The sequence below is a fragment of the Mauremys mutica genome, chromosome 22, assembly GCF_020497125.1.
Source record: "Mauremys mutica isolate MM-2020 ecotype Southern chromosome 22, ASM2049712v1, whole genome shotgun sequence".
Taxonomy (NCBI): domain Eukaryota; kingdom Metazoa; phylum Chordata; order Testudines; family Geoemydidae; genus Mauremys; species Mauremys mutica.
In genome coordinates, this window is record NC_059093.1 from 13,323,818 (window position 1) to 13,349,929 (window position 26,112).

At 48.8% G+C, this 26,112-nt stretch overlaps 1 protein-coding gene across 3 annotated transcripts in view; it reads right to left on the reverse strand.

The window, feature by feature from the left end:
• ST14 (ST14 transmembrane serine protease matriptase) overlaps positions 1–14,152 on the reverse strand; it is a 58,475-nt gene extending 44,323 nt beyond the window's left edge. Inside the window, exon 1 of one of the 3 annotated variants that reach the window (XM_044997333.1) lies at positions 14,134–14,152. Coding sequence is in view for 2 of the 3 variants with exons in the window: in XM_044997330.1 (XP_044853265.1) it covers positions 3,343–3,453 (111 nt within the window). In the remaining variant the exon portion in view is untranslated. Of the gene's footprint in view, positions 1–3,342; positions 3,896–14,133 lie in introns of those variants that run through there. The other 2 variants (XM_044997330.1, XM_044997332.1) reach the window with 2 other exon arrangements.
• Between the last annotated feature and the right edge of the window lie 11,960 nt (positions 14,153–26,112).

Consider the following 26,112-nt stretch of genomic DNA (forward strand, 5'->3'; position numbering starts at 1 on the left):
GCTGCATGTAGTCAGCAACAGTAGCCTTAACAAGCCCCATGTGGAAATCACACACTGAAGGAGTGGAGACAGCTGCAATCAGACACCACAGAGCTGCAGTGAATAGGTCACCAAACAGCCCAAAGGCTAAAATTCATTTGAGTGAAGTAGTTGGAATTGTTCTACCAACCAGACCACCTGCTTGCTGCTAACCCATGAAGAGAAAATAAAGTCTGAATTAATCAGGTAAAATTATTCCTAGGAAGAGTTCACTCAGCTGAGGGACGGACAAACTATACAACTACAGCTCACACAAGTGGCACTGCCACAAAGCTTTGCTAATAGACACAGTCTTTTCTGGTCAGCTCAAGGAGGAACTGTAATTGAGGTTGCTGGCCAGAAGCAGCTCCTCAGCTGCCACACTGATTACCTCTGAACAAGCTGCACATGAAGCCTGGAAGGGTTAAAGCAATCAGACCTTGCCATCCACGGCCGCCCAGAGGCGGGGGCAAGAGGGGCAATTTGCCCCAGGCCCCGAGCCCCACAGGGGCCCCCACCAGAGTTTTTCGGGGCCCCCGGAGCGGGGTCCCTCACTCCCTCCGGGGGGCCCGGAAAACTCTTGTGGGGCCGGGCGCAGGAGCTTCTTCTGCTCCCGGTCTTCGCCGGTGGGGGGTCCTTCCGCTCCAGGGCGGAAGGACCCCCCCGCCGGCGAATTACCGCCGAAGACTGAGCGGGACCTGCCGCCGAAGTTCAGCTCCGTCTTTGGCGGTAATTTGGCGGCGGGGGGCCCTTCCCTTCCGGGACCCACCGCCGAAGTGCCCCGAAGACCCGCGTTGGGGGCCCCCCTCCGCCGAATTAACGCCGAAGACCGGGCTGCACTTTGGCGGCGGGTCCGGCTTCGGCGGTAATTCTGCGGCGGGGGGTCCGCCGCGGGTCTTCAGGGCACTTCGGTGGCGGGTCCCGGAACAGAAGGGCCCCCCGCCACCGAAGACCCCGGGCCCCCAGAATCCTCTGGGCGGCCCTGTTGCCATCTCTGGTCTGCTTGGCTGGGTTATGGATTCTCCATCAATGGTATTTCTAGGGGACCTGCCATTGTTCATGTTCTGCTCTCGTACACATCAGGCACCCATATGGGGTTCTGAGGCTGTGACAGAACAGAATTTGACTCCAAATCTGAGAAGCCCTCACTTTTCTGCTTAATGAAAGCTCTCAGCAGCATAGAACGTAAAACAATAAAAGGTCTTTACAGAGCCAGCCGATCTGCTCCAGACTGCATAGATGCAAAAACAATTACTGATTCTTTAAATCTGTAACAAGAAGTTAGGCAGGACAGGGCAGGGCTCATCTTCTCTGCAAAGTTAACTCACATGTTGCTCCTAGAATCCCATCCACAGCAAAACCCCTTCACTCAGTTGCAGTGATGCTAGCTCGAGTTGGCCGGCCTAGAAGGGCATACAGGCTGAGAGCACAATTAATCAGCTGCTAGCACAACCAGAATGCAAGGTAGCACCACTAGTCCTCCAATGCCTTCCTGCAATTCCTCCTCACACCACCCCCAGGACCTGTGTGGACACAGCACTTGTTGCTTTGCAGCATGGCTGCAAGCTAAGTTCACTGGAGAGGAGTAACTTGAGTGTGGATTGATGCAGAGAAAGACAGGGCCGGCTCCAGGCCCCAGCATGCCAAGCAAGTGATTGGGGCGGCATGCCGCGGGGGGCGCTCCGCCGGTTGCCGGGATGGCGGCAGGCTGCTCCACCGGAGCCACGGGACTAGTGGACCCTCCGCAGGCACGTCTGCAGGAGGTCCACCGGAGCCGCGGGACCGGCGACCACCAGAGCGCCCCCTGCGGCGTGCTGCCGTGCTTGGGGTGGCGAAATTTCTAGAGCCGCCCCTGATCAAAGACATTCCCACAGCCTGAGATCCGATGAGGCCATTTGCCTTGTATAACTAAATTCCACATTCAGGTCAAGAAGAAAATGACTCAGCAATTCTTCACCGTTGCCAGCTCACAATAGCTCAACTTGGAACCCACAGGTCATAGATCAACAACTAAAGAGACTAGAAACAATCAGGGAAGTTACTTGCACTTTGTTTAAATATAAAAATACAATGTTCTAAACGCCAGGTTTTAAATAAGCAGAGACTGCAAGAGGTGCACACACTTCTGGGTCAGCACCAATGGCCCAAATCCACCTCTCTGATGTGACCTTACCCTTCAGGAGATAAGGTGTTGAACATCCTGGTGAGGCCTTAGCAGGAAATTCCACTGAAATAATAGCCAAGGCCTTGGAGCTAACAGACAAGGCCAGGTTAGCCTGGCCCTCTTTCACAAGGCAAGAGAAATACTCCACACAACTAATCAGCAACAAAACAGCCCCCTTAATTGACACAAGGTCTGGGCTACACAGGTAACTTGCTCTGGATCAAATACAGAGATGATTTTGAACTATTTGAGTTAGATCCAGTGCAAAACAGTGTAGACTCCTGATACACATAAATTGCGTTTAGAGCTATAGAAAACATCTGTCCAGTAGTTGTTTTAACCTGAAACAGTATAAGCCTGGTTCAAACTTGAGTTAAGAGTACTGAAATTATGTTTTGCACCCATTTAACTCAATTGGTTTTTAGAGTAATGGATTTTAAGGTGAGAGTGAACTATTGTTAGGTCATCTAGTGTGGCCTGTATAACATAGACCATGGCATTTCACTCAGTTACCCCTGTATTGAACTCAATTTCTTGCATTCAGACAGATTCAGAGTTGGCGCAGTACGGCTTGCCACACAGACAAGGCCTGCATTAATCTAAAAATCAAAACGACCTGGGTTTGTCTATTTAAGACAGTCCATCCAAGGCTGAACCCTGGTTTAACCAAAGCAGGCTCAAAACAGATTTAAGTTAAACCGGTTCCAGTTTGCAGAAAGAGTCTGAACAAGAGCGCTCCTGTAAATTAACTCCAGCTAAGGTAAGACGGGATGATAGGCCTCTCCAACAGTCCTGTTGCTGTGAAAACTAACAGACGGCATTTCTCATATGAAAAGCCCTGCAAGGACGAATCAGACCAGGCCAAACCCTGCCATCAAAGACACCCTGAGCTAGAGCAGCAACCAGTTCCACCCTCCCTCCCCCCTATGTGTTATTCGCTGAACAGGAGTGGCTGCTTATCTATCCCACAAGCCAGGAAAGCGTCACTCCACAAGCCTTCGTCCCAGCACTAGGGAATACTTTTAACTCGGTTTTATTTTAGAAAACACCCAGAAATCTGCATCTTGCGAGCAGGCGCCCTCGGAACTGGCCTCCCCTCCACTCACTCAGCCAACAGGAGAGGGGAATGGTTAGAAAACAGCCCCCCAAATGCAGCTCACCTCTTTTCTATTGTTGTACTTCAGCCCTGAATCCGAGGTTTTCGGTTTCCTTCCCGGGGGAAGTTGATAGTCATTCATTTTTCTTTCTTCGGAAAGCCGATAGTTCTTCATGGTTTCCTCCCCCACTCCTTTTTGGGGGGAGGTTTGGGAAATCGGGGGGGGGGTGGAGTTTGCTCCCCCAACAATTCAACGTTTTCAGTCCCAGCGCACAGAGCTGTTGTTCCTGCTGCGGTGTACAAAGTCCTTCCTGGTAGCTGAGTAGCTCAGGAACCTGAGTTCATGGCTGATCAGTTTCAGCTGAAACTCACCGACCGGGTGAAGCCAGTTGTGGGAACGACAAGGTCTCTGAGTACAGCACTTCCTTGCCCCCTAGGTTACCCTCCCACTTGGGTCCTGCTCTTCGGTTCGCTTCCCTTCCCCTTTTCTCCTCCCTGTGTTGTTTGTCTGGAGTTTTCCTCCCCTTCTCCTTGGGCGCAGGTAGTTTCAAGGTGTGGCTGTGTCTCTCTCTGTGTGTGTGATCACACGAGATTACCTCGCTTGGGCCCCTCCTCTCGCTCTTCTGCCTCCTGGCAGGTGAAAGGCTCTGCCCCCCTGCAAAAGGCTCCTTCAGCAGCTCCATTCACTTGCAAAGAAAACCAAAAGAAACCTGGTGGTTCCAATCCACTATCCCTGTGAGGCACCCTGATACAGGTGGGTGGTGGCACCTTATGGGCTGCCCACACACACTGGTGAGGAGTGGACATTTCATATATTTTAACCATTAGAAAAGCTCTTAATTTGATTTACAGTAAAATGACAACCCCCCCAACCCCCCTGCACCATAGAAATTAACATGTACACATAAAAGAACCAGCCAGCTGATCAGTCAAAGCAGCAGAAAAGCCCCTTTTATTCCCACCAGAATAACCTTCCCCCAAACCCTATCAAACTTTGGGGATACCCCCAGACACTGGCTGGGAGTGGGCATGTGGGGTGATACCCCCAGGCACTGGCTGGGAGTGGGCATTTGGGGGTATACGCAGCAATTAGAGTGACAGTGGATTCCTCTGAACTGACACACACACAGAAGCCAAAAGGTGACAATGGAGCCCTACTTCTCAAGGGAAGAGGTTGTGTTGGGGAAAATGCACTAATTTCATGGAGGCACAGGGCAATCCAACCTTTCTGAATAGGCCGCTAAGGTGAAATTGACAATGTGAGCCACTGGAATAGAGCTGGGAAGCAACGCGAAGTGAACAAAGGACTGCCCAGCGGGTAGCCTATGCCAGCAAACACCAGGTCCCACCTTCTCGCTGCTGTGAATAGGGTTGCAGATTGCACCAAGGATTATAATGCCTGGGTGTCCCTATGTGTTTGGTCGCCGTGGCCCGCTCTACACATCATTTCTGTACCAGTATAACTATTTTTTGTTAGGAGCGAATTATTTTTTTACCACACTCATTATCCTAGCGTGGCCAGTTATACTGGTATAAAGGAGCCTTAGCCCAGTATAGTCTAGTCCCCTTCATGTATGGGAATACCTATTCCAGCATAAAGCAGCTTTATGCTGATATAATTGCATCCACACTAGGGAGGTTGTACCGTTCTAGCAATACCCGACTAGTTAAAGCAGCACCACTTTTGTGGGCAGCTAAGCTCTGATGAATCAAGGGAAGGCATTTACTTGATAACCGTTTCAAAGTGCAGAGAAATGCCTTTAGCATAGCATGTGGTGTCCATACAGTCAGATGTTAAGGTTAACAACAGATGTGGCTGCAGTGGGATTGACTGGGTCTATCACTAGACGCTGAGATGAATCCACAACAGAACTTCAGATCCAAACACTCCAGCCTTTGGGGAAACTCTGATCTGGAGGCAAATTTAAAAATTGTGGCTGGGGCCTATTTATATTGAAACTCTATCCACCCACTTTTGCCTCCACTGCTCTTTATTTATGGGTAGAAGGGGCCAAATCCCTGAACTCCCTAATTTTTCATCGTCAAGACTCAGGGGTGGATTAAGAATAAACGAAACATGGATTCATCTAAACTTTTCAGCTCCTCTCCCCCAACTCTTTGATCTTCCTCGCCTGCCATTCACAGGGTCTCCTCCAACCCAGCTCTTTCCTTCTTAGGCCACATCTACTGTACAAAAGCTTTTGTCAGCATAGCTGTGCTGGTCAGAGACGTGAGGAGGTCTGCTCTGTGATCGATATATTGCTGTCCTGGCAGAAGCCACTAGCGCAGATGCGGTTATACTGGCAGAACTGTAACGTTGACAGGTATTGATTGTTTTGCTCAGGGAGGCTGGAATAAGTGGTGCTACAGTACTGGCAGAAGCACAGTTTTGTCAGTATAAGATGCACCCACTCTGCTGGTGTTTCCTGGCCTGGTATACGGGGATAGCTATACCAGCAAAGCACTCTGACCTAGTTTCAATTCCAGATTTGGGCATGTTCCATACGAATTTCTAATATGCTTGCAACAGCCATTAGAGCCTGGCCCTGTGTTCCTCACTGCTGCCCTGGGTCCCTTACACACCCCTTGGTCTCTCCCGCAAGGATCCAGCTTTAATCCGTCCTTACAGGGAGCGGTGGATGTAGCTGGGGAAGTGTGATCTTCCATGCACTGTTCTTTTATATTCCTAAAAACTCGGCCAGTGCACAGCAGAAGCTGCCATTTTGTTCTCCCATTTGTGGCTGTGACAGAGGAGAGACACTCATATCCTGTGCAGGGGCGGCTCCAGGCCCCAGCACGCCAAGCGCGTGCTTGGGGCGGCATGCCGCGAGGGGCGCTCTGGCGGCAGGCAGGGTGCCTTCAGTGGCATGCCTGCGGAGGGTCCTCTGGTCACATCTGCGGAAGGTCCACCGGAGCCGCGGGACCGGCGAGTGGCAGAGCGCCCCTCGCGGCATGACGCCATGCTTGGGGCGGTGAAATGTCTAGAGCCGCCCCTGATCCTGTGCTCTCTCGCTGCTGTTTTCCTTAGTCTAAAATATATCATTCTGCTTGCAAATCTGTAGTTCCCCTCACCCCTGCTGTGGGCTGTTCCTATGATTTGCTCTTTGTGTACATGCAAACCACAATGTACACAGACAGCTCCTTCTCCTTCATGTAAAAACCTTAACTCCCTCCCCACCCCCCTGCTCCTGCTCTCCCACAAAAAGAACAGAAGTACTTGTGGCACCTTAAAGACTAACAAATTTATTTTAGCATGAGCTTTCGTGAGCTGCAGCTCACTTCTTCGGATGCATAGAATGGAACACACAGACAAGGGATATTTATACATATATCTCCCACAAGCTCCTACCATCCCAATCCCTTAACCAGGAAGTATCCCCAGATAAAGATGACAGGTTTCGGAGTGGCAGCAGGGTTAGTCTGTATCAGCAAAAACAATGAGGAGTCCTTGTGGCACCTAACAAATTTAAGCTAGTCTCTAAGGTGTCACAAGGACTCCTAGTTGTTTTTCCAGATAAAGATGTAACCCTTCGAAACCCAGCCGTGTTAGTCAGCCGGCTGAAACTGATAGCTGGCTGGTCTCCGGAGCAGGTGGGGCCTACAGGTGCCTGATGCAGTATCGTAGAGGACTGACTGGACGAGAGCCAGCTGTGTTGTGCAATACATGGCTGTGTTTCTACCAGACTCCCTGCCCTGGGATCCACGCCCTCGGGGGCTGCCTGCTAGAGTGCAGTTTCTGTGTTACTCTGGTGTGCAGGCAGAAGTGCCTTTCTTAGCCATTCACCACCCTCCCTGAACTGATCCTCTTCCCTCTCCTGTCCCTCCTCAGCACCCATTTCGTCAGCGAGCTAAGGCACTTTGCTGGGAGCGGAAGGAGCTCAGCGCTGGGGCCGAAGGCAGGATGTGTACGCTGCCCTCCTGATTTACTGTTTCTGAACACCCACAGCTCCCACTGATGTCACTTGGAGTTGTGAGTGTTCAGCACTTTGGTAAATCAGGTTCCTACTGCTTACAGGCTAATGCTTTCACCTGCTGTGCTGAGCAGCTTTTTGCATAGAAGGCAGCAAGCTGAAATGTGATGATGCAAAGGAGCTAAAGAGACAGAGGAGTCAGAGGCCCCCGGCTAATTGTGGCGTTTCACTTCTAAGGCTTGGGGGGAGAGAGCTGGCCTTAGCTGTATGTCATTGCAATAATGATACTATTGATTTATTCTTTGTATTGTAGTAGCACTCAGGAGCCCTAGGCACGGCCCACGACCCCCTGGTGCTAGGCGCTGTACGAACACAGAACAAAAAGATTGTCAGCTCCTTGGGGCAGAGACTATCTGCTATGCACGTTTTCAATGGTATGCAGTTATATACATCATGAGTATATTCTTCCAAAGCTTTCTTTTTTCACAAAGGTTATATTTTTATTGGGTGTTGATACATCATGAACGTAAGTCAGTTAAACACCATTGGATAAAGATCAAGTGAAAGGACAAAATAAATGACCACGGGTAGGGGTCAGAAGGGGATTCTCCCCACCAGTAATTTTGGATGTTTCTTTCCTTTGAACCATCAGGGAGGGCCATGGCTGGAGATGGGATACTGGAGCGGGAGAGCCAGTGCTCGGAGGTGGCAAAGAATATTCTCTCTCTCAGGTGCTTGGTTGGCTGGTTCCTGCTCACAAGCTCAGGCTCTAACTCATCTCCCTATGTAGGGTCACATGAAATTTTCCCCGGTCAGATTGGCAGTGACTTTGGGGTTTTTTCACCTTCCTGTGCAGCACAAGGGTGTGGGTCACTTACCGTATCATCTGGGTACAGCTCATTTAATCAGTTCCTTGCCAGTGCCAGGGCCTCGGGCACTCATGCACCTCCGTCCTTCCTATTCTCTGCCTGTGATACACAGAGATCAGACTTCTGACCTCAAACTCCATGACTCTAATAAATGTAGTAGCAACTTTTTGTAATTCTAGGCTCCTTTCCCCCAAAGATTTCAAAGCACTAATCTAAATCATAATGAATTAAATCTTCTAGTGCCCCTCTGAGAGAAGCAAGTAGGATTAGCCCCATTTTAAAGGATGCAGAAATTGAAGCAGAGAGGTAAGTAACTCAGGAATCACGACTCTCAGCTCCCGCTGCTTAACTACTCAGACACATTCATTCCTTTAGGAAGAGTGTGACCGTATTCTTCATACACCATTTAAACATTATGGGCCAAATTCATCCTGGGTGGAACTCAGCCATTAGCTTTATACCGGGGTTGAAACTCATTTCAGGGAGGGTCCATATATTTAACAATGAATGTATTTCGGCATGAAACAGCAATGCCGTAACTGTTACAGGAGTTACTCATTACAGGTTAAAGAAGCACACGGAGGTAGGGCTTGATACACTATCTGCCCTATACAACTTAGGCATATGCAGCATACACGGCTGCGTAGGACACCGGAAAATGTGGGGCACCACCGGGACCATAGGCGCTGACTTCTCATCTTGCCAGGAGATGCTCGACCCCCCGCCTCCGCTGTAGCTGAAGCTGTATTCACAGAGCCGAACGCGCCGGTATAGGGGCACCAGTATTCAGAGAGCCGAATGCACCAGGATAGGGGCACCAGTATTCACAGAGCCGAACGCGCCGGTATAGGGGCACCAGTATTCACAGAGCCGAATGCACCAGCGTAGAGGCACCAGTTTAATAATACTGCGTAGGGCCCCATAAATCCTAAGGAAGGCCCTGATATCCATTCAAGATGAGCTAAAGCACTAAGACAGTACACCCATGGGCTAGACACTCCCTTGCTGTAGAATGAATGTGTGCACACGGTGACCTATCGATGTCGGCTAACTGCCAAGTTCCTGGTACTTCTCACTCCATGGCAGACCACAACAGCAATAGTTTCAATTCTCTGCAACTTGCAGTCTTTATACCATGATCGAAGGACTTCAGTGACTCAGCCAGAGGTTAGGGGTCTAGTACCGGAGTGGGTGGGTTCTGTGGCCTGCACTATGCAGGAGGTCAGACTAGATAAATCAGGATGGACCCTTGTGATCGAGTCTATGAGCATTCATGCTCCCTGCTAGGGAAGGGCTGAGTTCAAACTGTTTCACAGATAAAGTGCTTCCGTCATTGGAAGCCAATAAACTTGAAATGCTCTGCTCTCAGGGGCAGGTCCTAAATCCAACCTCCAGCAGCAGTCGCTAGCACCCATTCCTCCCACACACACTTCCGCGAGGCAGCCCTACAGACGTTACAGAAACCAATCCATCTCTGTCCACATTCTTTTCCCAGGACAGACCTACATCTCATCCAGCTACTTGCATGGTGATAAAAGTAGGATCAGGCGAGAAATGAAATGTACGTGGTGTCTGGTTACCTCATGTTCCAAAAAGAGTAAATAAAAAGCTGATTCACTGGGAGGAGACACAGTGAAAGCAAATGAGCGGAAAATGCCATTCAGAGCCATTATAGTCTCTCAGCTAAATACCCAATGCCCAGGAAACTAGTAATCCGGGGATCTATGGTTGAGTAGTTCAGGGCTAAAGTTGTCATAGTCCTTGCACTGACTGTGGGGCAAGAGCTGACGTGTCATTACTCTTAGAAAGCTGTTCAATAATTGCAGTGTACCAAATTGTTCTCATTAACCTCTGAGGATAGGACAAGAAGCAATGGACTTAAATTGCAGCAAGGGACGTTTAGGTTGGACATTAGGAAAAGCTTCCTCTCAGCGTAGTTAAGCACTGGAATAAACTACCTAGGGAGGTTGTAGAATCTGCATCATTGGACTTTTTTAAGAGCAGGTTAGACAAACACCTATCAGGGATGGTCTAGATAATACTTAGTCTTGCCTTGAATGCAGGGGGCTGGACTAGATGGCCTCTCAAGGTTCCTGCCAGTCCTATGATTCTATGAATGGCAGCTCATCTCCTGATACCATCTACAACCCCTGTAAGAACCTTGAAATTGGATTCCTTCTCTCAGAAAGACCTGTTGGAGTACCATTAAAAGCAACTAAATATCAAGGTCCTAAAACTGAGCCACCCCTCAAAATACATTCACAGGAAAATTTCTAATGGGGGAGGAGAGAGTTGTGATAATTCACAAACAAAACTGGACTTTGAAGGAAAAACCCATGTTTAAAGAAGATCTGAAATGCTAACAATAAAGCATCATGTCTTCCATAATCCCCCTACCCCCTTCTAACAGACTAAAGGGTAGCAGGTGATGACATATACTGATTTATAAGACTGAAATATACAATGAAGAATTGTTAAAGGTACATTAAGAACTTTGATAGCTACATTTTTAATAAGTTGTAATTATGGATAATGAATGAGTACAGACCATGATCTTGTTGGCATAAGTATGGTTTTGCCAATTTTTCTTTTACATAGAATTGCTGATGGTTTTGCTTTCAGACTGGGAGGACATATCAAGTGAAGTCCTGCAGGCATCTGTCCTGGGACTGGTACTATTCAATAATTTAATTAATGACTTGGATGAAGACGTAAAGGGTACATGTGTAAAATTTGTATCTAACACCAAGCTGGGAGGGGGGTTGCAAGCACTTTGGACAACTGGATTAGAATTCAAAGTGATCTCGATAAATTGAAAAATTGCTCTGAAATCAATAAGATAAAAGTTAATAAAGACAAGAGCAAAGTACTACATTCAGGAAGGAAAAAAATCACATGCACAACTACAAAAAGGGGGAAAAACTGGTTAGGCAGCAGTGCTGCAGGAAAGGATCTGGAGATTATAGTAGATTGCAAATTAAATATGAGTCAACAGTGAGATGCTGCGGCAAAAGAGGTACGTATAATTCTAGGGCGTATTTACAGGAGTGCCGTATGTAAGACACGAAACATGATTGTTCTGCTCTATTCAACACTGGTGAGGCCTCAGCTGCAGTACTGTTTCCCATTTTGGGAACTGCACTTTAAGAAAGACATGGACAAATTGGAAAGAATCCATAGGAGAGCAATAAAAATGAGACATTTAGAAAGCGTGGCCTGTGAAGAAAGATTGACAGAATTGGGCATGGTTAGTCTACAGAAGAGAAGGCACACGAGAACAGTCTTCACAAAAGGTATGTTAAAGAGGACGGTGATTGATTGTTCTCCGTGTCCACCAATAGTAGGACAAGAAGTAAGGGGCTTAGTTTGCAGCACGGGAGATTTAGGTTAGATATTAGGAAAACTTTTTAACTGCAAGACTTGTTAAGCCCGGGAACAGGCTCTCTAGGGAGGGGGTGGAATCCCCATCGCCAGAGGATTTTAAGAACAGATTAGACAAACACCTGTCAGGGATGGGCTAGGTTTACCTGCTGAATCCTGCCTCAGTATGGTTGGCTGGAGGCAGGGGCGGCTCTAGACATTTCGCCACCCCAAGCACAGCGCCATGCCACGGGGGGCGCTCTGCCGGTCGCCGGTCCCGCGGCTCCGGTGGACCTCCCGCAGGTGTGCCTGCGGAGGGTCTGCTGGTCCCGCGGCTCCGAGCCGCGGGACCGGCGACCGGCAGAGCGCCCCCCGCGGCATGCCGCCCCAAGCACGCGCATGAAGAAGTCCCTTCCTGCCCTGCCTTTCTAAGATCATGGCTTTAAAGGCAAAACCTCTGCAGTAGCCTGTGAATTAGGAAAGGTAGCACTTACCAACTGCATTTTAACAGCAACCGAGTCAAAGGACTTGGCAGTATGGTTCCAATGGGTTGTGTGTTCTGAAACCAGACTAAAGGATCAGGGATGCCCAACAGTGACAGACATAGTTAAGGTCCTATCTTGATGATAAACTAGAACCAGATACGTAGATGCCTTGACTTGGTTGCAAGTGAAGCGCACACAGGACCTTGGCATGGTTCATTTTTCGCTGGTTTGTTACTAGCCAATGGACTTAACTGATGCTCAGTTGCCTTGCAATTGTCTGTAACAAATCTCACTCACACAGAAGCGCTCTGAGGTGGATTTTTGAAGGCAGGATCTCAGGCTTTTGCGAGTGTCATGAATCAGTTCAGTTTGCTGGTCCATGACAGATGATTTGCGTTGGAAGTATTTTGATAGGAGAAGTTAAATTGGGATGCAGACTACAAGAAGTACAAGTACAAATACAAATACATGTAGTCCATTTCTCAAGCCTGTTGAGATATCCCTGAGGCAATCATCCATCTAGTGGATCAATGTGATACTGCAGCAGGCAAATATCCTCTTCATAAAGTTGAAACCAGTTGAAATTTTCCTTTGAGACATAGTGACAGTGACAGTCATTGTATTCCTGATGGACATTTGATACAAAAAGTGTGTGGACACTCCGGGAAAAGGATCTGGATAGACCAGTTACTTCAGAAGAATGGGGCTTGATCTGGAAAAACCTCTGTGTGTAGCACAAGAAAAGGAAATTTCTTTACGCTACTGTTTCCAGTGGTGCCGCACACCAGTCAGGTTAAGAAATAATACACATAGATTGGATGTATAAATAAATGATTGAGTAACTGGTGAAAGAAGAGATTTTTCACATTGATGCTGGACACGTCTAGTCAGCAGAGAGTATTGGGATGCAATTCTTAACCAAATATCACAAACGGTTGGATATTTGTTACCAAAGGATCCTTGGGTAATCATCTGGAGGCTTCCGGGAAGAAATGGTCACACTATAGGAAATGAAGAATTAATCTCTTGCCTGCTAGTAGTTGAAAGGATACTGATAGCTTCTCATTGGAACAAGAAAAATAGTCCAACTCTACAGGAATGGTACAAAAAAAATATGAGAGAATCATAGAATATCAGGGTTGGAAGGGACCTCAGGAGGTCATCTAGTCCAACCCCCTGCCAAAGCAGGACCAATCCAAGAGGTGGTTTTTATGGAAAAATTAACGTACCAATTATGAATAGGGGACAGGTAGATACTTATATATTTGGTTTCCATTTATTCAATATTTAAAGTATATTTGCCTGCAAACAAACCAGCACACCTGTCCAAATTTTTGAACAACATTTAATAGAAATGCCTAGTTTGTAAAATATATGGAATCAGGGGTTTCACTCAATTTAATAAAATCACTAGCAACAGCATGTCCTGGGTACTGTAAAGATGGTAACTCTGTGATATAGTAACACCCGGTTAAATAGAGAGATGTGATAGCCCTATTACTGTATAATATTTCTCTAAACAAAAGCTCACTGTGGTAATGATTATTGGTCTGCCTCTATTTACAGAGCCACAATTTGTAAACCTCTTACATCTGTCTAAGTAACTAAAGAGTTAAAAAAAAAAAAAGTGCGGAGAGGAACATGCCACAAATGGTATTAATGGAGGAGCAGACTCAAAAGTCCAGCAGTGGATGGGGATCTGGTTGATGGGTTTCCGTAACATTTAAAGAAAATCCATAGCTGAGTGAAAAGGATGGGTTAAGATTGTCATGATCCACAGCAGCAGCATCAGAACAAGCAGCTTACTCAGGTCAGGGAGGGTATGGCACCTTTACGTTTTTCTTTTCATCGTTCTCCCAGTCCTGCAAAGCCTGGTTGCAAATGATATTTTGGAAAGCAAGACCTTGGCGAGAGCTGGCAAAATGCAGCGAATGGAACAGCCCAGTCTGAGCAGCGCCAGAGAGCTGGTTTGAAGGGCTTATTGCTGGATTGCAGTGGGTGACCGTGTTTATGAATTTCCAGTGCACTACGGTGGTCCCATTTTTGCTAACTCATGTCTAGGTTTAAATGGGCAACCCAGGGAGCCAGTAACTTTGAGAAACTGCAAACCAGGATCTAATGACTTCGGCCTTGTCTAGCATAGGGGGAAAAATGGTATTTTATTATCAAAAAACCTCACGCTGGCTAGTATACTTTAATCAAGTGGGGTTTAAAATGTGTTAGCACCTACCTCAGACAGTTTTTAACACCTTTAAGATGTGTTCACTGGGTGTGGTCAAGCAGTGGCTCCTTCAATTGTTTTCATGGTAGGAGGGTGTCCAGGTGAGTTTACACATCACTTATGTAAAACAGAATTTAATCATCCCCATTCATGGTTTTTCCCTGGGCAGAGTGAGAGAGAAAGAACAGATCACCAGGGGAAGATGCTAATGCACTTCAGGCAGGGGCTCAAACACTACCTTCATGAGGGCTGTAAGAACCTGACTAGAACAGAACAACCCTTGAGGCAGCTCCCAGAAATACCACACCTCAGGGAGGCCCAACAGTCCAGAGATCGCACACAGCAGTGGCATCTGCTATCCCCTTCCACAGGCTGCAGGTTCCATTGCATCCCCCCACCCCTCTTACACACACACACACACACACACACACACTCTTTCCCTTTGTTGGAGCTTCCTTATATGCTTCCTACAAGAATTGCTAATGCTCGAGACCTCTCCCGTGCCCACTCCCTCGCTGTGAGCTCACCCCAGAGCTAGGCACAGCCGGGCCCTCCAAGCAGCAGCAATCAGAGTAAAGTGGCTCAAACAACAGAACTAGCACACATATTGCCGTGGAAGCAGGGTGCTCAGAAGAGGATTTCCAGACTAGATAGGCTAGTGCCTGAACCTCCTTCCCAGTAATGAGTACGCGGGAGAAGGATCTGGCAATCCAAGTTAGTGCTGAGCGACAGGGAGTGCTGCGTGCAGCCAGTGCAACCATAGGCGGCAGGTTTGTATAATTTTTGGTGGGGCCCAAAATGGTGGGGCCCCCCCGCTCCCGCCCTGTAAGCCGATATAAAAAAAAGCTACAACGCGTCAGTGCCACAAGATTACAAGGGTCAATTAAAAGTGGAAAGTCAGAAGCAGCACTTGCCTACTTCAATATACAGTATTATATTTTGTTGCACCTGTTGTGATGAAGTGGGAATGTTCTTAATATTTTCTCTGAATACTGTGTGGGTGCCTCAGTTTCCCCTGCAAGATGCCAACTGAAGGTGTTGGGGACAAAGAGATCAGGTGGCCTCCTTGTCCAGAAGAGACACAGAGGCCAGAGGAGGGAGTGTCAGTTTGGAGCTGGCTGGGGAAATGGGGAGAGACCCAGAACTTGGTTCTGGGCTCCCCACCCCCCAAGATGGAACTGACAGAGGGGTTCTGTTTTCTGTACCAACAAGCTCTGTTTAAACTGTGTTCCCGTCATCTAATAAACCTTCTGTTTTACTGTCTGGCTGAGAGTCACATCTGACTGCGGAGTTGGGGTGCAGGGCCCTCTGGTTGCCCCCGGACCAGCCTGGGCAGACTCACTTTGGAAAGTGCATGACGTGGAAGGGCATGCTGAATGCTCCAAGGTCAGACCCAGGAAGGTGTAAGCTTCTTGCCCTGGAGACAGTATGCTCCGAGAGAGGAGGCTCCCCCAGAGTCCTGACTGGCTTTGTATGGAGTTGTTCCAAAGCATCACAGCATCCCCTTCCACACCGTGCATTTCCCAGAAGTCCGCACAGGCACTAACACTCCCTCCTCCGGCCTTTGTCTCTTTTCCAGGCATTAGGAGGCCACCTGATCTCTCTGTTCTCCAACACCTTCAGTTGGCACCTTGCAGGGGAAACTGATTTGGGAGAAATGAAGTAAAAGCTGCCCAAACCGAGCTTGAGCACTCCTGAATTTTGAGGTGTTAAAATCTGGAAGGCAGGTGCTGGGGGTGGGAGAGGGCTGTGGGCTCCATGGGGGAGCATGGCAGCAACTGTCTGGAGCTGCACGGAGCCAGATACGCTGGTCTGAGTGGCACAGTAAGCGGTTTGGGGGTTGGAGAAGAGGTAGGGAGTTCCGGGGGGCAGTCAGGGGACAAGGAGCAGGGGGGGTTGGACGGGGCAGAGGTTCGAAGGGGCAGTCAGGGGGCAGGCAGCAATTGGATAGGCATGGGAGTCCAGGAGGTTTATCGGGGACAGGTAGGGGGTGCGGTCCTGGGGGGGAAGTTGGGTGGGGTCTCAGGAGGGGGCAGTTGGGGACAAGGAGAAGGGAGGCTTAGTTAGGGGCTGAGGTCCCAAGGGGAAGGGGTCTCGGGAGGGGGTAATCGGGGAACAAGGACCAGTGGTGCTTAGATAGGGGGTGGAGGTCCTGGGGGGCAGTTGGGGCAGGGGTCTGGGGAGGGGGCAATCAGCGGCCAGGGGCTGGGATTCAAAGGGCTCTGGGCTGCTGGCAGCCGCGGGGATCCCAGAGCCTTTTAAATCCCAGCCGCGGCCGGGAACCAGAGGGCTCTGCGCTGCCCGCTGCGGCGGGGAGCCCAGACCCCTTTAAATCTCAGCCGCGGCTGGGATTTAAAGGGATATGGGCTGCCTGCAACCGCAGGGAGCCCAGAGCCTTTTAAATCCCAGATGCGGCCAGGATTCAGAGGGCTCTGGGCTGCCCGCTGCGGTGGGGAGCTCAGAGCCTTTTAAATCCCAGCCGCGGCCGGGACTCAGAGGGCTCTGGGCTGCCCGCTGCGGCAGGGAGCCCAGAGCCCTTTAAATCCCAGGCGCGGCCGGGAATCAGAGGTCTCTGGGCTGCCCGCTGCGGTGGGAAGCTCAGAGACTTTTAAATCCCAGCCGCGGCCGGGAATCAGAGGGCTCTGGGCTGCCTGCAACCGCAGGGAGCCCAGAGCCTTTTAAATCCCAGCCACGGCCGGGACTCAGAGGGCTCTGGGCTGCCCGCTGCGACGGGGAGCCCAGAGCCTTTTAAATCCCAGTCGCGGCTGGGACTCAGAGGGCTCTGGGCTGCCCGCTGTGGCGGGTAGCTCAGAGCCTTTTAAATCCCAGCCGCGGCCGGGACTGAGAGGGCTCTGGGCTGCCCGCTGCGGCGGGGAGCCCAGAGCCCTTTAAATCCCAGGCGCGGCCGGGAATCAGAGGTCTCTGGGCTGCCCGCTGCGGCGGGGAGCTCAGAGCCCTCTGATTCCCGGCCCTGCGGCTGGGATTTAAAAGGCTCTGGGCTCCCCGCGGTTGCAGGCAGTCCAGAGCCCTCTGACTCCCGGCCGCGGCTGGGATTTAAAGGGCTCTGGGCTGCCGGCAGCGCAGAGCAGGGGAGAAACCTAGCTGCAGATATTGCTGGAGCAGAGCCCCTGTCTGTGAATATTCCTGGGGCTAAAGCCCCAGGAGCCCATATAAGTTGGCGCCCATGGGTGCAACGATATCCATAAATGCTACCTATAGTTACATCTACTGTAACAGTCTGCATCACACCAGGGAAGTGATCCAGGATCTGGAAGGGCAACTGCAAGTCTCCTGCAGATGTCCTAGGGACAGGGTCCTTCATGCCCATGCTACTCTATAAACATCCTGAGGGCAGTTGCTGAAGCTATTAGGGATGCTAGTGACTAGGGCCCAGATTCTCAAAGGCGCCTACCTCCCATTGATTTCAGTGGAAATCAGGTGCCTAAATACCTTTGAGGATCTGGGCATAGGACTCCTTTCCATTCCCAGCTCTGTCATGGACCTGCTGGGTGACTTTGGGTAAGTCACCATGTCTTTCTGTGCCTCAGTTTCCCATCTGTCGTGACACAGCACCGAGGGCTCTCACTCAGGTTCTCCATTATGCAGGGTGCTGTACCAACACAGTAAAAAAGAGACGTCCCTGTGCTGAAGCATTTACAGTCTAGGTTAATGATAAAAAACAACAGGTGGGTGAAACACACACAGCTGTAAAGTGCTTGAGAGCTCTCAGTGAAAGCCATCTAGAAGAGCTAAGTACAATTAAAGTGAAAGCTGCTGCTGAATTGGTGTTTGGAACTGGATGTCACCCATTTGATCTGGTGTTTGTGGCACAGAATGGGGAGTCAGACGTTTTGGGGGCCGGGAGGGGGTTTCTGTCTCAGCCACGGATCCTCTGTAGCTTTGGGTAAGTCATTTCACCTCTCCGAGCCACAGTCTCTCTCTGTGAGATCACATACTTCTCAGGAAGGGAACGAGGGTAAATTCAGTCATGTTTGCACAGGGTAAAGTACTGAAACAAATCCATAATTAGCGACAGCTTCCTGGTGGCCATTCTCCAGCACAGAGATTCAACACCTCTCGTTGACAGCCTCTTCCTGCTTTAAAAGCACACACCAATAGAGCCTACAATGGACAATTGCCGTTAGCAGTAGAGGGGGAAGGTCTCTGAGATGAAGCTGAATGCTTCCTAGTCCATCCTCTAGAGGGCAATAATGAAACTCACATTATTCTGTTATCGGTGGCCATCTGATGAAGAGGAAAGAGGATCCGCTTTCTCAGTCATGGAAATACCAGTGATTTGGGAAGAGAAACAGGGCTTACCTGGGAGTTTTGCCTAACAACTAAGTGAGGACATTGGGGTTTGGCTCCAAATACAGATGTTCAACAGAAGAGGCAGCAGCAGCAGTCGGAAAGGAGAGGGCATTTCTCCAGGAAGACAGCCGTACAAAGAACGTGTCGATGGCAGCTCTAAAATGACACAGCTGAGGAGCTGGAACGGGAGTGGGTGCTCTTTTTTGCTTCTTTATGGGATACAGCAAGGGCCTAACACGTGGCTGGGCTGTTTCTGCTTGTACTTTTGCACTGGAAACTAGATCTCCCCTGCCCAATTTTCCTCGCAAGACTCTATGGATGACTGGAGAATGAAAAGGATTATGGCATTAAAAGTACTATGGGTGAAATCCTCACTCTATTGACTTCAATGGAGGCCAGATTCACCTCATGCATTTAAATCTGAATGAGAAAGATTTAGTCAGACACTGATTTTAACAATGTATTTAACTCAAACACCTGAGAAACACTTGGGAGAAAAGGTCGGTGTTAAAAAGTCAACAGACTCCCTCACCCTTTGATTAAAGAATAAGAAAGCTCACACTCCACATCTCTGAGACCTCCAGTGAGGCTACCAGAAGCACTAGGGGAGGCCAGACTTGACATTCCCGATATTTCTAAGGTTAATAAAAGGTGGGGAGAGGGATTGAAGACTTCTGCACAGCTCATCACAAAGAGGCAAAAGGCAGAGGTTAATTTTATTCCTTTTGCTTGTCACCTTTCACAAGGAGAGTGAGCTGGGGTCTGTCAGAGAACGTCCTGCCCCCTGCACCAGCTTGATTGGCAGAGGAATGCTTCAGTCAGGAAGCCAGAATATTTGTGCTGGCACGGGGTGAAAGAGTATGAGCAACGCGTGTCAGATGAGCTGCAGAACAGCTGCAATCGGAGGGGAGAGATGATAAGAGGACCTGAAAGTCTGAAGAAACGATGTGGAGTTGGAACCTTGACTTCTAGATCGGGGACTTTCTTCATGCTTGGATAGGGTGACCATATTTCCTAAAAGGAAAATGGGGACACTGAAGGGGCTGGCCCGAGCCCTCCCCCTGCTGGCCCAAGCCCCCATCCCCACAGGGCGTGGGGTGGGCAGGCAGGGCTTGGGTGAGCAGTGATGCACATACTAGATGGGGGACCATATTTTCCAAAGGCTGGGGCTGGCATCACCGCTCGCCCCGCCTCCCATGTTCCTCCACACACCATTTTTTTTTTAAAGATAAAAGTGGGCATTTGTCCCCTTTGCTCTTATCAGCTGATCAAGAGCAAACGGGACAAATGCCCACTTTTGCCAAAAAAGTCAGGACAGCCGGGACAGGGCTTAAAAAGGGGATTGTCCTGGCCAAGATGGGGCGTATGGTCACCCTACGCTTGGAGGGATCTGGATCTGGGATTCTGGCTTAGGGCCATGAAGGGAAATGGAATTAAAGGCAGAAATGTCAGTGACAGGGCTAGAATGGGGAGCCTAAGACCGAGAGATAGAGATTTATCTTGGCCCATAAAGCTAGAGAGAAGATTACCCAGCAGCAGAGCTGACATGAGGAAAGCAGCCAGCCTTTCCTTCTGGTTTGCTGAATCGTTTAGTAATTAAACCGGGATTTAATTCAGTGAGGACAGCCCTGCAGCAGACAAAAAGAACTGGAAATGTGGGAAGTGAGAGCTTGCTGAAGGTACAATCCATCCCATCATCCAGATCATTAATAAAGATCTTGAACAAAATCAGCCCCAGGACCGACCCTTGGGGCACTCTGCTTGATACCGGCTGCCAACTAGACATTGAGCCGTTGACCACTACCCGTTAAGCCCGACAATATAGCCAGCTTTCTATCCACCTTATAGTCCATTCATCCAATCCAAACTTCTTTAACTTGCTGGCAAGAATACTGTGGGAGACCGTATCAAAAGCTTTGCTAGAGTCAAGGTATATCACATCCACTGTTTTCCCCATATCCACAGAGCCAGTTATCTCATCATAGAAGGCAATCAGGTTGGTCAGGCATGACTTGCCCTTGGTGAATCCATGTTGACTGTTCCTGATCACCTTCCTCTCCTCCAAGTGCTTCAAAATGGTTTCCCTGAGGACCTGCTCCATGATTTTTCCAGGGACTGAGGTGAGGCTGACTGGTCTGTAGTTCCCTGGGTTCTCCATCTTCCCTTTTTTAAAGATGGGCACTAATATTTGCCTTTTTCCAATCCTCCAGGACCCTCCCTCGATTGCCACGAATTTTCAGAGATAATGGCCAATGGCTCTGCAATCACATCAGCCAATTCCCTCAGCACTCTCAGATGCCTTAGATCCGGCCCCATGGACTTGTGCATGTCCAGCTTTTCTAAATAGTCCTTAACCTGTTCTTTCACCACTGAGGGCTGCTCACCTCCTCCCCATACTGTGTTGCCCAGGACAGCAATGTGAGAGCTGACCTTGCCTGTGAAGACCGAGACAAAAAAAGCATTGAGTACTTCAGCTTTTTCCACATCATCTGTCACTAGGTTGCCCCTCCCATTCAGTAAGGGTCCCACACTTTCCCTGACCTTTTCCTAGTTGTTAACATACCTGTAGAAACCCTTCTTGTTACCCTTCACATCCCAAAGAGATGGCCTGTAACTCTGCCATAGTGAGAGATGCAAAGACCAAACTACCCCAGGGAGCAGCAGCTGGCTGGATGCTTGGAAAACTAGCAGCAGCCTCCAGTTGCTGAGATTGTGGAATGTAAATACACTGCAAAGGTGTGATCTGAAAAGCCCCGTGAATCCACCTGATCCCTCTTCCTCGAGCCTTTTCTTGCCTACAGACTTGTTCTACTATTGTATGTTTGGGTCTTGCCTGCTCTCAGTCTCTCCCAGCTCCTGTCTGTCACTTATCTGTATGGGGGCAGTGGGATTTTCCTATCTCCATTTCCCATCAGAGACTCAAAACCCATCAGCAGTTTCTGAACCAAAGTTGCACCATAGCCAATAAAACCATCCCTGGATCCGAGTCGCTCACAGGGATTTACAAACAGTAAAGGGTAATTTATGGCAGCTGTGCGTGTATGCGCTAGAGGGAGAGAGCGTGCAGCATGTCTTAGCACCCCTGTGCAGGAGGGGGCCATAATTTGATTGCTGCAGACTAACGGGAGGGGTATAACCAGTGTGTGCTGCGTGACAACAAGAACAGTAGTGGGAGCAAGGTTCCCTGCAGCAGGCTCAACCTGTTCCCAAGGAGCCCTGGCCATGAAACTAGCCAGACTCTCATCTTGCCTTGTGAGGCTTTTCTCTGTTAGCCCTTTCCAGACAGGGCTCTTCCTGCAGAGCCGTGCCAGGCGCCGGGTTGTGCGAGCAGTTGCCCATTGCCTGGAATCACGTCAGTCAGTCAGGATCCATTTCCACCAGGCCAAACTACAGCTGGGTGAGGGGAGAATCCTCCAGTGCTGGGGGAGTCACTGCTGCGGGAAACCAAACCATTCGGCCCTTCCTGCCAGCGTCAGGGAAAGGAACGGAAACATTAGTAGGAAAACAGTCGTCATTTTGATACCAGAAAGGCAGATGCCCAGCGTGGGGAAAGCTCAGATACTGAGTGGGATAAACCTGGAGGAACTCCAGGGATGTCAATGGTGTGTCTCCATATTCACACTGGGGTCACTTGGAGCAGAGCTCGACCCAGTCACATTTTTGGCTTGGAGTCAAGGGGCAGATGATGAATTTTTTTTAACACACAGTGGAAAGTTGCAGTCTCTGATGGGAATGCTGACATTGCTCACCAGACATCTCCGTGCCCCTAAGCCCCAGGGCCCTACTTTAACAACCAGAGCTGTAATTAAGGGGGCAGAGCACCAGCAATTGCTCTCACGCCGAGCTTCCTCTAACTGCTTCGCTGTTGCCGCCTCTCACAAGCAGCACAGTGAGACTGGTGGTCTGTTGGCTTGTCTTGTTTCTAAAAGAAGTGAGATGAGGCCTGTTGCTGGCTTGACATTAATGTTCTCTTGAGTGCTGTAGTTTCATTCTTCAGTATAACCCTCCAGCAGCCCTTGGTTAGATGTGGCTCACCCTGGGGAACGATCAGCAGATGGTATCCAGGACTGAGTTGCCTATTGTGTAATGGCCCCCATTTGGAAGGAACTTGTTTGACTTTTATGGGCATTACTCAGAAGTACCAATAGCCTCGCCTACACTGGGTAGCGTGTCTATTGCTGACAATGGCTTGGAACCCAACCAGAGAAGAATGTGCAAGCGTAGCTGCACGCTTAAGAGATAAGAAAATTGTGTTCAGAACCAGTTCTGCTACCACCCATTCTCAGCCAGGGTGCTCTTTGTTGAGAGGACAAGGTGTCACAGATTTACAGGGTCTGTGTTGAGCCCTGGCCTTTAAACAGTCTCCAGGGAGCAACCCATTAGCATGCCCAAACCCAAGGGTTCACGCTTTGTCACAAAGGCAGGTCACCTTGCCTCAACATCTCCTAGACGGGCCTTTGGGCTCCAGCAACCCAATTTCTCACCCTGAGCTCCTACACCGAGTCCACCTTAGTTCAGACTTCCTGCGCAACTTCCATGCCTTTGGGGAGTGAGGCAAACCGTGTGTATCTGTAGTGAGGCAGGCCAGCCTCTTCAAAATAAGCTAGCATTGATTAAGCAACTGGAAGTCCTTAGGCTGCGGATGATAAAGTCACAGTCCATATTGGTAGCAGTCCACGCTCAAGTCACAGTCCATATTGGTAGCAGTGATTGTCCCAAAATGCCATGCTCTTCCATCTTGGGTCTCAATCGGTCTCTGGGTCAACTGCCCCACTTCTTAACACTGAGACCTGACTCTTCATCCCTTTGTCTCTTGCTGTAACCCAGCTGTGTTCACATGTTCAGCCTGCCTCTGCTTCCCAACCATTAAGCGTGAAACGTTCAGTCATCAGGGCTCCCCTTGTCTCTTCTGGATTCTCCAGTCATATGCGTTGGCTGTATTCAACTCTCGCTGGCGGTCTTCATACCAACTCGGCTTTTGTGGGTAAAAAAACCCCACTTCTTCAGATGCATCTGAAGAAGTGGGGTTTTTTACCCATGAAAGCTTATGCCCAAATAAATCTGTTAGTCTTTAAGATGCCACCGGTCTCCTCATTGTCTCTATGACTGGTGATCAGCAGAGTGATAATCCAAGCAGGAGTGAGAGATGTGAGCTGCTTGGGTGGTGGAGCAGCATGCTTGGGTAGGGGACAGGAGGGTCAGGATGAGAGGGCCGGGAACGCTAAGTAGGGCCAGCAAGGGGGACATCTCGCCCTAGTCCCCAGTAAAATAAGGGCACTTCGTACAGGCCTAGCATGGATGCCACATCATGGGGCTGATCAAAGAACTCAGCTTTTGATTGCTGTTTTCCAACACAGAGATATTTATGTCTTAGCAGTATTGCTTTAAAAAGTCTTTCAAACTAGGCAAAAAGTTACACTCAAATCTCACATTCTCTTCCATGCTTACTTATTACGTTTGCCAATTACCCAAGCAGTTTCTGTTTAAATTCTCTTCTCACCTGGATTCTTGCAGAAAAAAAATGTTACCAAAAATAAATGGTCATCCCTTCTTTAATTTCAGTTACTAATATTTGTTAAAGATTCAGTCCCCCTGCCCACTCAAGTAAAAAAAAAAAACACACCTGAGACCTCCCAGAGATTCTCCACCAAAACCATTCCTGGTATTTCTAAGGTTAAAAAACAACAACAAGCTGTATGTGTTCGCCCACTTTTCCTTTATGCCTCAAAGAAAAATGAGAGGTTAATTAAAAAATTAGAACATTCGAGTGACATCTAAATCAGGGAGGGGAAGCAACGTGAGGAAATCTCATTAATACAAAGACCATGAATGTGGGGAAAGAGATTATAGAAGATTCAGCAGTTATATGGATAAAATATTGCAAAAGAAGGGAACACCCACAGATTTTGATCTTTGGAATGTTCATTCACGCAACGGCTCCTGTCTATTCTCCACCTTATTACCAGGGGAACAACCCTGAGCCTGCCGTAGCTCATACAGCATCCTGAGATCAAGAGCGGGCAGATGCACCTTGCTCTCTGCAGCCAGGGGGACAGACCGTGAGCAGCGTGGTGTGTGCAGCACAGGTAAGTTCCCCTCCTCCTCATCCCACAATACGATCAGTTGTATACTTAGGTACTTATGTGGGGCCGGGCCACTCAGACTGGAAACTGATGATGGATCAGAGGCGGCAGCATCATTTGGATGCTAAAGAGGTGGTCACAGGGGGACACCTCGAAGCTTTGTGCGGTCTGTTATCCAGACTTTGCTGGTAGGAGGTGGAGTGCAGGTCCTTGGGGAGGGAAAAGACCCTGGGAGTGATTCCTGCCATTACATGCCTTCTCCTCACCTCCCCGCAGTCTCTCCTCACCTCTCCCTCAAGCCCCTAAGCAAACGTTTAGTGTTGAGGATGAGAATAGAGAGTTAATCTACGTGGTGGTAGAAGATACGGAGAGTATGACCAATATTTTGAATCCATCAAAACTCTCCCATCTCCAGGAAAACTGACTTTAAGCCTCCTTCTGCTTCAGGTTTACAAACAATAAATAATGGAAAGAGAAATATCTCTGAAGTTATTAAGTTAGCTAAAAGAATCTGACACTTCCACCTTGTTGAATGAAACCCTAGGAGAGAGACAGGGGGTGGGGAGGTGAATATGCAGAATACTGTATAGACCCTTTGCAATACAAAAGCTTTTTAATGGGTTAAACTCTAGTCAGAGGCCAAGGAAGTTAGCGATGGGAATACCAGCACAGAGATCACAGGAGTGAGCAGATGAAGAACCTATCAGAGAGGGATTTTTAGATTTTTAAACACTGCACTTAATAAATTACAAATAAGGACCCAGTCTTTAAAGATCTGGTGCAGGTTCATTACATCAGACAAGTACAATCTCTAAAGCATCACAGCTCCAACTTTCCTTCTGATAAGGGCACTTTGGTTCTGATCTTACAGACTTCAGAAAAGCTGCTATAATCCTCTCTGCTAATATGCAACATTGCAAAACAGTAGTCACACGAGTTTGAGATGCTTATTACAATAGCAAGGCTAGATCGTCAATACTGGGTTGTTTTGTAATTTTTATGTAACTCAACTGCTAGCTGGAAAACTAATGAGTTCAGATAAGTTTTTGGGTTGGGGTTTTTTTTGTTTGTTTTAAACACTGCTCAGAGGTATTGTTATTAGAGAGGATTGGGAATTTTTGTATGGTGGTTTTTCAATGGAAAATGCCTATTCCTTGAACTAGGACAGGCGCACCCACCAATAGCTTGGAGGGGTAGGCACCCACCTGAGCTGTGGGAGACCCCGCTTTAAGTCTCTGTGCTGCCTGATGCCGACCAGAGACTTGCACCAGAGTTTCCACCGTCCCAGGTGAGTGCTGTAGCCAGCAGACTATTGGCTGTTCCAGGGTGACTTGCATGAGCTTGCTCTCTGTCTGGGTTTTAATTTGTAAAAATACTTGGTAAGCTCTTCATTGGTTTCCTCCCAATGGAATGTGAGAGGTACAGGTGACAAATAGGCCTGCAATGGTTAATAACTATTAATTCTTCCTGGCCCTCAAAAATCAGAGAAATTATCCTCACCTGTTTACTCAAAAATACGATCCACCGACCTAGTCCTGAACGCCACCTAGGAAGTGAAGACAACAACAAGGGTATGTGTACGTGATTGAAAAAC